General features: G+C 38.9%; 1 protein-coding gene across 1 annotated transcript in view; it reads left to right on the plus strand.

Annotated features, from left to right (window-relative positions):
- Positions 1-13,413, plus strand: part of MCTP2 (multiple C2 and transmembrane domain containing 2) — a 287,776-nt gene that overhangs the window by 182,269 nt on the left and 92,094 nt on the right. The window contains exons 15-17 of the mRNA XM_075557885.1: positions 9,000-9,101; positions 10,256-10,330; positions 12,740-12,859. Coding sequence (XP_075414000.1) covers positions 9,000-9,101; positions 10,256-10,330; positions 12,740-12,859 — 297 coding nt within the window. The remainder of the gene's footprint in view (positions 1-8,999; positions 9,102-10,255; positions 10,331-12,739; positions 12,860-13,413) is intronic.

The following is a 13,413-nucleotide window of genomic DNA, read 5'->3' on the forward strand; positions in this document are numbered from 1 at the left end:
ATAACATTTGTGAGATTATATTTCCTTTCCTCATGTCATCGACCAAAATTTGACTGACGCTTTCAGAGAAAATGCTAACCAGACTTTAAAATGTCGAAGTGTAAAGCACAGAACGTACTTGAGCTTGTAATCTCACTCACTCAAAATGATAATGTGCGAAATGCATTTAAGGCTGTTAAACAAAGACCCTGTTCTTCTGACTAGCTATATCTTTTTATCAGGGTGAGCATGCCAGGTGCCTCTTGCTTCATTTAAAATCCATGTACTAAACTAAGTATATTTATTAGTTGTGATGGATTGTTTAAACTATGTCCATATGCTTAGCTATCTGGTTATTGCATTGCCAGAATTTGACAAGTGAGCCATCCTTCCATATATTTGATTTCAGTTGAATTTACTTTTAAAACAAACACTTGATTAAAAAAGCGATTATATGTATATGCACAACTTTTAACCATATACTCCTGATTAGAAAGAGAAAATTGCCATTGGGATGCATTACAATCTGAAGAGTCCTAATTTTGCCATTTCTGCATCTCTCCTCCAATCAGTAACATAGCAAAAATGCATTGCGAAAAGATAAGCACATTTTAGAGTTTTAAACAACTGGGATAATGGACGTTTTCTCCCAAGAACTTGCTGATTCAATAGATTTATTTAATATTGCCATTCTGAATGCATGTGAAAATTGGACATTGAATAAGGAAGACTGAAAATGCCTTTGAATTCCAGTGTTTGTAGAGGACTCCGGTTTGGCAGCCCATGGACTCATACACAGTGGGCTGCTGGAAGCACAGATAAATCTGTCTTTGACGAAGTACAGCCAGAAGGATCCTTGGGAGACGTTGTTTCCCGTGCTTTGGGGATGGCATAGAAGGCAACAGCCCCTGGGGGTGGATCTCATGTTTGGTGAAGTAGAGGGTCAGAAACAGAGGAAGGAGATGGGTTGGCACAGTGGTTACCACACTAGCTTCAAATATAGCTCTGGATAGGAAGATGATGGAGTCCCAGGCAGTGCCATTCTGTTGTGCTTAGGGCCATCATGAGTTAGAATTGATGACACGGCATCTAACAGCAACCATGTTCAACTAAAGGGTCACCTGTCCATCCTGATAATCAGCCTGGATTCTTCTTATCTATGTCATTCATTTAATTCCACCATACTGTTATCCTTTTCAAATTCCCAAATGAGCCAATTCAGGATGGTTCTGAAGATCCTTTTTAATGACTTCATCTATCAAATAGGAAAACCATCGATTGACTTTTATTTCCCACTCTGAAAGAGGAAATTACCTGCAATGTAACAAGGATCCACATTTTTAAACAAATGGAGGCCCTCTTGTCTGAGCCATGTCAACGTAAGGAAGTGAATGTGCCCTCAGAAACCCAGGCGTATGCTCAGTCGTATGGAGCCTCTCACTCTTGGAATGCACGTGTGCAATAACTGACTGCACCAAATAATACTTTCCCGTAATTAGTTTTATGGCACAGATATTTTTAATTGCTCATACAAAATAAATGTCCATTCATATCTTCATTTGCATTTCTAATTAAGAATTAGTCCAAGTTTACCCATGATATCAAGCCCTGGGCTTTGTGCATTGTTATGGATATAAACAATGATTTTAGGCCAATGCCGATATGTTGGTCATTAAAATAGTCCATTGCATCAATATTTACGGGAAATTGTCAAATTAGATAAACACATATATAAACACATATATAATGTTGTAAAGATTTTGTTATCCAGGGGTAGAATTTGAGAAAAGTCCTGGGGGATAAATGAGAGCTTTGGGGAGTGAATGGGAAGCAGGATCAGTCATACAAGAGACTGTGATAACAAGGCTTGAATTCCAGTACAGTGATAGAATGGCAATTAAAATTTTTGTGATATTCATGTGTATGTAACAAACTTTTGCCATTTCAACATCGCGTGTATATTTCATTGACATTCATCAGGGTGCATGGCCGTCACCACTGCCCGTTCCTAAGTTTTCAGTAATTCTTAACAGAATCACTTACTTCTTTCCCCCTGGTAACTATGACTGAATCACCCACTTCTTTCCCCCTGGTAACTACGACTGAATCACCCACTTCTTTCCCCCTGGTAACTATGACTGAATCACCCACTTCTTTCCCCCTGGTAACTACTACTAAGTAACCTCTAGTCTCTATACATTTGCCTATTTTAGATATTTCCTGTACCTGGGATTATACAATATTGGTCCAATGATGACTGACCTAATTCACTCCACCTAAAGCTTTGGAGGTTCATCTATGTTATAGCACGCATCAGGGCCTCCTTTTTTGGCAGGATAATATTTTATTAACTCTATAGACCACACTGCTCTGCACCTATTCTTTGTCCAATATACCCATTGATATCAACAACTGAGGTAAAATAAACAAATTTGTTGATTGGCTCTGGAAGCACTTTTAATGCGGTTTCATTTTCCCGAAGTATCTGCAGTATGTGGTCTGGGAGATTTCTGATTAGGAAAACAGACTGGTAGGAGATAAAGATAAATGATTAGTGAGGCCCTCAAATTTCTTCTTGATAAGATGACAAGAATCAAACTAAGCTGATCATGCATGATGATAAATGGTGAAAGGGTAAAACTCTTCTATTTAGTGGGAAATCTCTCACATTGATTCATAATAAAACCAGTTGCCTTTTTAAGAAACATGAGACGCAGTGGCATAGAAATGGATGTCAAAGATATACCAGGTAAATAGAAGCAAAGTTTAAATCAGAAACATTTACATATTGCAGAGAAAGAAATTTATAGGTTAAAAAAGTAGCTATCCATAAGGTTAGGACAAATGTAAAATTGTAATGTGAATAATTTGCCAATGTACTAAAGTACTTGAAATACAAAGAAAAAAAGTGAAGAATTAGCATCACAAATGTATATGCATTTTCTATCCAGGTCCAAAAGTATCATGAAAAAATATGATGTGCTATTTCTTAAATACCCAAATGGTTGAAAAGTAGATGAAGGGTTTTTTTTAATAACAAAGATTACAATTCCCTGCTTCATCGTCACTAAATTTCTGGTGCGAAACCGTGGGATCTCCTTCTTAATGAATTCTCACCAATATTTTTAGGAATACTCGAAGGTAGTTTTCAAACTTTAGAGGAGAATCTGTGTATATATGTACTCATTCACATATAAAACATTAAAAATATCCTATTCCAGTGCCCATTTTCACCATTTCAGATGTGGATTCAGCTGTGGGTCAGACATACACCTCCTCAGATATGGAAAACGTGGCATTGCACCATTATCACTGTATGATGATAAGAGAAATTAATAACAAAAATTCACGCAACTATCAAGCCATTAGCTACTCCCTCCCCAAAGAGCCAATTAGGTAATGTACCCAAAGTGCAATTCCAGGCTATTTCAAAATCTACTATATATAAAGCCTTATGGATAGGGGCCAAAAGTTTATTCAGAGGAAATTCTTAACCTTGAATGGTCTCATCATTAAACATGAAAGGTTGAAAGCAATTAAGCATCTCAACCAAAGGAATTCCAAGAGCATAAAATGAAGCAGAGAACAATAACATAGGAAATATGAAAACAGTGGATTTTAAAAAATTGCCAACACTTAAGATTAAAATGCAGAAAAGATAAAAAAAACATAAGGTATATCTATGAATAATACTATTCATCTTTACTGAGGATGATGAGATAAAACTTGAATAAATAATAAGTAAAATATACCCTGGAGAACTTGTCAAAATATAAATTCTTCACCAATTAACTCTAACAGCAGCATAGCTCCAATTCTGGAGAAATGAATGGGTAAAAACAGCAAAGAACATGATCTTAAAAAGTATAATTAGGAAGGACTTGGATCATCAGGTATTGAGTGTGCGCTCTTAGTAAAAATAATCAATTATAGAAGGAGCTAAGGAAAGCAACATCTCTCTCCCCCAGTAAGAAAACAACAGGTCTAAATTGTTTTATGAACAGGTTCTTTAAAACGTTAAGGACACAGAAAAGTCTTTTTAAGAACATGAGCCAAAATGGAAAAGTTTTTCATTTATTCCCTGAGACTAAAATAACTCTGATATAAAAACAGATTTAATAAAATGGACAGTATGTACCTCTTCTGGTTTTCTACCAGGAAGTATATTTGCATCAAGCTTATAATTTGATATGCTAAAGAGGGAAAGATGTTGCTCTCAGTAGACATGGAAAAGGCACTTGATACAATCCAATACCTATCCTTGATTGTGAATGAGAAGCGCATCCTTAGCAAGATTCAGGGAGTGGCAGGAACAGCCGGGCATCAGACTTACAGCTAACGCACTGAACATGTCCTCTCTGTGTCGGCGTCCGTCGAATGAAGATGATGGTGAGGACCGCACAGAAATTGTTAGGAGACTTAGATGAGCCAATGGAGCCCCCTGGGAGGTGCGACTGGTTAATGCATTTGGTTGCTAACGGTAAGGCAGCATCTCAGAGACAGCTGGTTTGGGCTGTTTATATGCTTATGAATTAATCATTAGAAATTAAGCATTTTTGTCAGGCCTAGCCAGTGCCAAAGATAAGAAGAGGGAAAATATCAATATTAAATGAGACATACTACTTGCAGGTTATTTTGATTGTCTATGAGCATAAAGCATATACAGCACATGGGAATAAAAGTAAGTTGTAGAGCCGATCAAAGTAAACAGCAAAGCAAAAACAAATATTCACATGTCTATACCCACTAAAAAGACATTTTTTGAAAACTAAAAACACATCAAAGACTATTCAACATAAAATAAAAACTACAATGTCCAAGATTCATGTCAGAGAATTTAAAACTGAAAGACATTACTAAAAAAATGGAGTCATGAGTGCCTAATAAAATGTTTTTTAAAAAGTCAATAAATAAATAAATGGAGTCATTTTAATATATAACAACTATAAAACAGTAAATCTGAGAAAAAGTTAAGACTCGTTAATAAGTGATTCTCAGAAACTTGGTTGCTTATCCTTTAGGAGAAACATGTATCACTGTGTTATGCTAAACTCAAACCCATTCCTAGGTGAATTAAAGGTCAAATATTTAAAGCAAGCTTGCACCATAAACCCTGCTACAGCAGTGCTTAAGTCCTATATCAATGACTTAAAAACAAGATGAATGAGGGAGAGGACTTAAGATATCAGCACAGTATGGCTCCAATCAACAAACTGCTGGATAAACATGGCCGCGATAGACCGAGAAGCCTGCTTGCTCATGCTGTGGGTTTCTGTCTAAGCCTTTTGGAATCACGATCACCTCCTGCCTGCAGAGTCGAACGACACAGCATTGTTCACCAGGCCTGTCGACCTGTTGTCTGAGGCCTATTTGCGCAAGGTCCAATCGCCAACCTTTCAGCTAATAGACAAATGCATAGATGTGTACACCGTACGGTGATCTAGTAGGCAGACAGGGAAAATGAGCAAACTAACAACACAGAAGTCAAAGACAGGACCTGCTGTTTTTTCCCAGTGGTCCTTATTTTTGACTCAAATTAAGTCGTCCTCGAGGACAGCGCAGGGAAATGTTGCACTTGAACGGACCGGAGCTCATCTACCATAGATTTCCTTTCACCTTGACTGACAAGAATCTCAAAGTTAAACCGAGGTTGTAGTTCCAGGCACCATCTAATACCTAGGGACCAAACACCTTTATGGTCTCTTTCTAGGCTATTGGGCTTTATTTGTCCTAGTTGATAAATGGTTAAATCTTGCAAAGTGCTAGAAATCATAGAACGCCAGTGTTTTGTTCTGTGGTACCTGGTGGTACCATGAATTGGGTCGGCCTTAACAACCCTCCCAACAGCAAGCTAAATGATAAGCGCCGCTGTAGATACTATGTTTAGCTTCGTTTCCTAGTTTATAAATTGTGGCAGAAAGGAATGTTGCAAGTTGAGATGTTGTAGCACGGCCCTTTGCCCTGTACTTTTGGATGTAAGTTCCAATATAGAGAGAGTGGAAAATGAGTATATTCTTAAAATACTCTCATTGATTTCTATTGCCGTGTTTCATCTCAACTCAAATGTGTTGATTTGTGGAGATCCTAACTATATTATCCTAATTCTAAACTAATAAAAGTTTTCTCTTTTGTTCGCTTTTTGCCAAATGTTCATTGTTACAGCAGGCATTCAGAGAAACAAATTGACCAACCAAGTGCCCACCAATAAACCATAGTTTATTCATCATTAATAAACTATAGTTTATTCATCATTTCATTATTATTTATCATTTTAAAATGTAGGTAATTGGACAAATCACACTGGTGACAAATCACACTGGTAATTGGACAAATCACACTGGTGACAAATCACACTGGAAAAAACTCATATCTTCTTTTTAAATCATTTTATTAGGGGCTCATACAACTCTTACCACAATCCATACATCAATTGTGTAAAGCACATTTGAACATTCATTGCCCTCATCATTCTCAAAACATTTGCTTTCTACTTAAGCCCCTGGCATCAGCTTTTCATTTTCCCCCTCCTTTCCCGCTCCCTGCATCCTTATGAACCCTTGATAATTTATAAATTATTATATTGTCATGCCTTACACTGTCTGATGTCTCCCTTCACCCCCTTTTCTGTTGTCCATCTCCCAGAGAGGAAGTTATACATAGATCCTTATAATCGGTTCCCCCTTTCGAACCCCTCTTCCCTCCACTCTCCAGGTATCACCACTCGCAACACTGGTCCTGAGGGATCATCTGCCCTGGATTCCCTGTGAAAAACTCATATCGTTTATCTATATCTATCTGTCTGTCTATCTATCTGTCTATCTATCTATCTATCTATCTATCTATCTATCTATCTATCTATCTATCTATCTATCTAGTTATCTAGCTATCATCTATCTATTATCATCTAACTATCATAATTACCAAAACCAAAGTCACTGCCATCTAGTTGATACCTACTCATAGTGATCCTCCAGGACAGGATAGAACTGCTCCCAAGTTTTCAAGGGTACTCTTTATAGGAGTAGAAAGCTCCCTGTCTTTCCTAAGAGTAGTTAGTGGTCTGGAACTGTTGACCTTGTAGATCTCGGCCCGATGTGCAACCACTATGCCACCAGAGTTCCTATTTAAACAACTTAGGCAAACAAACAAACAAATGAATTAATGAATGAATGAATATGTTTTTTCATAGGTGGATACTTAAGAATATAAATTCTCTATAAAAAATTAGGAAGGTTTATACCAACTTCCCGCCTAAGAAAGGAAAGGGATTGTGATGTTTGTGGGAATTAAATTGCCACTGTTTGTGATGGCTTCTGGAGAGGGTTCACGATTTTCAAAATCTTTATAAATTCTGAAGTGTTTAATTTTAAATCGTAAGATGATTTTGTTGCTGTGCTGGAGATGATAGCTTGTGTTAGGCCTGGAGCCTTAATGATGCTTTAATGTTCCTCTGTGGATCCTGCGTTTTGCTGACACAGGCAAGGCCATTGAGAAAGTGGAAATGGTCATTTAGCAGGAGAGGAAAAAAAAAGGAAGAAAAAAGTAAAAGAAGAAAAAGTCCCTTTTATTGTATAAAATATTTCATTTTCTACGGATAGCTCTTGTTCTTAAGTTGGCCTTTTCTAACCCTTAAGAAGTCATGGAAATTTTAAGATGACTGTGTAATGACTTTGATTTAGGCAAAGCTAAGTTGGACCAAATTCAGCTTGGCAAATTATCATGCTGTTTTTGTCCTTATTCTCTTTTCAACGTTAACACCCCCAATTTATTAAGTGAGACTGGATAAAAGCGGAAGCTCAGAATCCTGTTTGGACACCGTTTCAGAAGGAAACCAGGTCTTTATGGGGCGCCCCCTTCCTCTCAGCCACTGGCCAGGAAAGCCATCTTTCTGTTCAGAGCCTATTCAATCTGGAGAGGTGGGGTGACTTCGGGAAGGGAAGTGACCTCTCCCATGTAATGTGGAATGGCTCTGTTTCCCCCTGTGACTTAGTCAACTCATTTCCACCACCTTTGATAAGAATGCTTGTGGTGACAGCAATCGCAATTAAAATATGGCTCAGACTTCATGCCCTCTAATTTCTCAAGTTGTTTTCAACCCGTGGTCATTACAGTGCCAAATGGAGTTTGCTGGTCCCCTTTTCTAGTAAATAGGTTAGGCTTCCAAGAAAAGCCAACTATTGAGTCAATATATACACTTACTGTGGATCATAAAGTGTTGCCACTCCCAGATCTGAAAAGAGAATGACTTTAAGTGGGATCTAAAACATGTCCAATGTGGCCCAGGGTCTGGCTCTTAGGTACTTCATGCAGTCGGGTCATAGAGCAGCTCAGAGTATGGAATTGGTGTGTTGGCAGAGTGGTATCAGAGGGATTTGTTTATTTTCAAGGTTTGCTGACACTTTGTGCATATTAAATAGTTTTTCTCCAAATATTTAGCTACATTTATTTGTACATTATGTGCTGGCTAGTAGGAAAATTTTTTTAAAATTAAAAATGGAATTCTTTATTACTAAAGCTATCTTAATACATGTTTTAATTTGAAATCCCTTTAGATACAATCGATAGCTACTGTTCAGTTGCAAAGATAATGCTCATCTGCCTCTCACCCGGTTTCCTCTGATGTGGGCCTTGAGCAACTTGACATTGGCATGAGATATTCGTCAACAGTTAGAAACAGGCCTAAGCACAATACTGTTAAACGACACACCTGTCTGGTTTTTTTCCTCCATCATTCACCATTTACTTCATGAATATTGTTTTTATCTTTCAGCATCCAACCCAGGTACCACCTCGTACTGGATCTGTCCACTGCATGTAGTCTCTTCCGACCTGTAGCACATTAGGTTTGGCAGCACACCGTTGCACCCACCGCGGCATCGCTACTCCCAGCACCCTCCAATGACAGCTTGATGGTTGCTTTATCCTTGATCATGCCCAACTTGGCCAAAAGTGGGTCTGGTTATTAGGTTTAAACCAGATGGAAAGCTACCACTAACATTTCCTGTTCTTTGTCATCACAGATTAGAGACGGGCAAGCAACCTGTTACGTATTGAAGAGCAAAGATTTAGAACAAGCTTTTAAGGGACTTATCTACTTGGAGATGGATCTCATATATAATCCCGTAAGTCTCATTGGCCAAACCCCAGCTTCTTCATACCTACTGTAACATAACCTTTTGGAAACTTGAGCCACTATAAGCAATGGTCGAGACTTGAAGCAGGATGGAAAGGGGAAGACAGTCCTGTGTCTAAAAGTCTCCCAGAGCCACATCGTACCAGTAGAAATTCTGCTGTTCCATTCTCCATAAATCTTTATGTCGTGGGGAAAAAAGGAACAATAAAGGGACAAGTTATTATTATTTTGTTTATTTTCTATAATTTTCTTAAAGGCAGCAGTTGGCTTTTGGACAGAGATATTTTCAAGGACCTGGGGTATTACTTAATTATTGTAGGTTCACCTTGATATACAACACACAATCATGACAAGTCTATTGAAATAGCGGTTTACAAAGAAGAATAATTATATTGCATTTTAATGTAAAATATGTAAATCCATGTTTATTTACCACACCCCCCTTCTTTATTCTTTTGTGTATGGACCTATACATTTCAACCCTATTCCTTTCACAATTCATGCCCATAACATTATAACTTCTAGCTTTAATTTCTTTAAAGTGAAGGGTACTTCAAAGACACTTGCTACATAAGCTGAGTAGATAATCTTTCCAGATTTTTTCCCCAAAAAAACGTTGCCTCGAAAACAGTATCTTTTCAGTAACCTTTTCAAGTCTTTCTAAAGCAAAATATATTCCAATGCTCTTTCAATACTTTCGACATAGGCAACCCTTAGACAATGATTAATTATGGGATTGGCCATAACAGGTAAAGCTGGCCTGAACAGGTTTGGGAACAGGCATGGCTGATTCATGGTGAGCACAGCTGGCCTGCGCGAGGAGGCTTGGCACTGTTGGCACTGCAGAGTGACTTGCCCAGATGGGAGCGTGGAGGCTGTGTGGGCACCAGTGGCAGGTTCTACAGAGGGAGGTGGAGCGTACGTTATGCAGGTGACGTAGACCATTACTGCAATTGCTCTAGGAGGCTGCCCCTTACTGACCCCTCGTGGTTATCACTTCCTTCAATCCTCACCACAAACCTGGTGCGTTGGTATAATTTCCATTTTATGATAAGCAGGACTACGGATTTCCACATTTCTCCCCAGTTGCTAAGAATTCACTTTTTATAAGTGCTGCCATCTTTAACAATCGTGTCTTTATAGGTCAAAGCAAGTTTTAGGACCTTCGCTCCCAGAGAAAAGCGCTTGATTGAAGACAGCCGCAAGCTGTCCAAAAAGGTAGGTTGGTACTGTCGGCCGACCGGTTAGGGTGCCTACTCACTGCTCAGAGAGCTCATGCGTTGTCACGTGCTATCCCGCCCTCGATACCTCCTCTCTCCTTGCCAGCCCTCTGCCCAAACAAACACATCAGATCAATAAGAAAAGTGCTAAAATGATCAAAATTGATGGAATTTAAATATAAGGGTTATGTGGAGAAGTTATTCTAGAGAGAGAGATCATTTCTGATTCCATAGAGAAGCAGAGGGCCCAAAGTAGGCTTCTTATGATGAACGTTGGAAGAGAGGGGAGAGAGAAAAAGCAGAAGATAAACCATTCCGGAATCCATTCTGTGGCAGGAGGTTTGAGTAGATCAATTTTCATACGCTTGATTGCTTGAATCTTTCTACTGAGCACCGCTGATACGCAGTCACAGGATGGTCTCTGGCCCTCCACCAACGTGCAGCCACTGTATCTTCTGAAATATACCCATATGTTAAGTAAACTGGGCTTAGAACAGAAAAGAAAAAATTTGTGCCATGGGGAGATTAGAAACCATTGGCCGGATTTGACCAGGATGTTTTGTGGTTTATATTTGCTTTGTTAATAAGGAAAAATATGAAATCAAAATATGATATCTTTATTAATTTTTTCTCATGGAGAAGGCAAGAACTTCAAAATATTGACTGGAGGAGGCCAAAGTTATCAGCCTTTGATTGTTTTGCAAACAGAAATCCCTCCTGTCCAGGTTCCATAAACACCCTTCCAGACTTACTCTGCTTGCCGACCAGCTGAGGACTCCATGCATGTCAGTGTACAACTGTGTTCAGTGGGCAGTTGGGTGTCTAATTGTCTTATAAGTAGTCCTTATGAGATGCCTCTGGTTGGCTTCCGATCCCCAGCCTGCAGGTTAGCAACTGGACAAATTAATCACATGCATCCCGCAGTGATTCCTTGCCTGTCCTTCTGCAATAACAACCATTTTTGTCCCCATGTTCCCATTAAGCTCTTCTGTCCAATGAGCCAACATTACATTTTATACTTTGGGATGCTCCCTACTTGGGATGTATTGGCATTTTCCCCTAAACTTACTTAACATCTCCTCCTGACGGTTTCCCTGAATTCTTCACGCATCACTTCCACTAAGAGTGAAAATGAGGGCCCAGCAAAGGAAAGCTTACATGTTTTAAGCATGACCTTTGCATTTGCTTTCAGAGTCCCTCCCTGTCACAATCAGATACAATTCAGGATTTCACGCTGTACCTATTGTCCCTCTTCAATTGTGTAACAAGGAACAGAGTGTCCCTTTTTCAAACGGTTTATTACTTCCACCATTTCCTTTGGGGTGAGCAGCTGTGGATGACATAAAGCAAATGAAGGAGAAGGGCATCCTATCATCCTCTCGTTTCCCACAAATGTCTGGCACACTTGGGGAAGGCTTTCACTTCTGAAGAGAAGGGTCCGTCTGTTTGTGTTTCCATCTACCCTAACATCGAGTGTAATATTTACTTGGTGTAACTGGAGTAAAATTCTTATTTTATTATTGTCATTGCCTTTTGCTCTGTTTGCTTGAAAGTTAAAACCTTGGTTGAGGCGGGTGGGGTAGCTGCTTTCCAAACAAATTGAAGTGAATCTGCTTACACCTGGGAGAAAAGATACTTCCTTTGAAAAACACTGCTTCCTTCTGGGGTGAATCCGGACACCTGGGGATTTGTGGGTAAGATTCTCTTGTATGTCAGGACCTCCGCATGTGCCACTCACCACGTGTGTTCCAAAGTTTTCCATAAATTTGGAACTTTTGTTTATGGTGCAAATACTTAAAATCACTTAACTATCTACCACACACATTTTCTAAGTCCATTGATCTTCTCCACTACCGATAACTAATGCTAATTTCAACCCCATTTGATAAGAGAGTGGCTGAGAAATGTGTCCAGTTTTGCACATCTATGGACAGGTAAAGCTAGGTACCCTTTGGTGACCTACATCTTCCTGGACATGGGTTTCCTTAGCTTATATGAGCTATGATACTTGAATATTTCGACTTTAACATAATCTATTTCTTGCCAAACTAACCTCACCACTCATTTTTTCCCGTTTCTCTCCCTCCTCCTTCTCCCCGCCCCACTCTGTCTCGTACATACACCTACACACGTGAGTACACATACACTAAACACCGGATTGCTTGTAGTTTTATGATGAATGCTATTGTAACAAAGGAGCTATGCAACTCCTTGAATTTTCTCTTCCATCAATGTTCACCTTTCACAAAGAATTTCAAAAAGCTATGTGAGGACATTTCCACTCATTTACTTTGTGTATTAATTGGCGCCTAAACAAAATGTAAGTCAAACGACCACTTTAACTGATCTAAGGAGACTGTACGGAGTATTTAAATCTGGCTTCTTGTTTTTCTTTTTGTTTTATCAGATCTTATCAAGAGATGTAGACCGTGTGAAAAAAATCACCATGGCAATATGGAATACAGTGCAGTTTCTTAAAAGCTGCTTCCAGTGGGAATCTACATTGAGAAGTACAATAGCGTTCGTGGTAAGCTTAATTTCTATGTTCATATTTCTTGATCTTCAAATGATTTCCTTCTTCGTCCCTTATACAAACGCAAACCTATCTATTGTCGGGACATGAAGTGCTACACATTCCACAGAGCTGCATCTACAGCTAGGGGGAAGCTTGGAGGAAATATTGTATCCTTCCTTCTGAATTGTATCACCGTACAGGTGGTTAAGTGGGAGTCATGCTGACAAAACTGTCTTTAGGCAAATTTACCTTTGAGAATTCTTGAAAGTACTCAAATTTTAACTATGTACTGTTAAGTTTATGAGAGGCAATGTTCTATGTGTTTTGTTAATATTTTGTAGTTTGTTTTTGTGGGTACCATTGCAATCGCATTGGTAACAGCTCTTGCATTCTGTATGTTTCATTTTGGGCATAGTCACTGCCAGGATTTTTCGATAAAGAGCAGTTGAATTGTCACATGAATAAATTATGCTCTGGAGAAACGCAAGATTGTATGGTCTAATATAGCATATGTCTTTGACCTTAGAAGGCATAGCAGAAATCAAGAAAATAGGCTGACCTTGTTG

Source organism: Tenrec ecaudatus, chromosome 9 (assembly GCF_050624435.1).
Source record: "Tenrec ecaudatus isolate mTenEca1 chromosome 9, mTenEca1.hap1, whole genome shotgun sequence".
In the NCBI taxonomy this organism is placed as follows: Eukaryota; Metazoa; Chordata; class Mammalia; order Afrosoricida; family Tenrecidae; genus Tenrec; species Tenrec ecaudatus.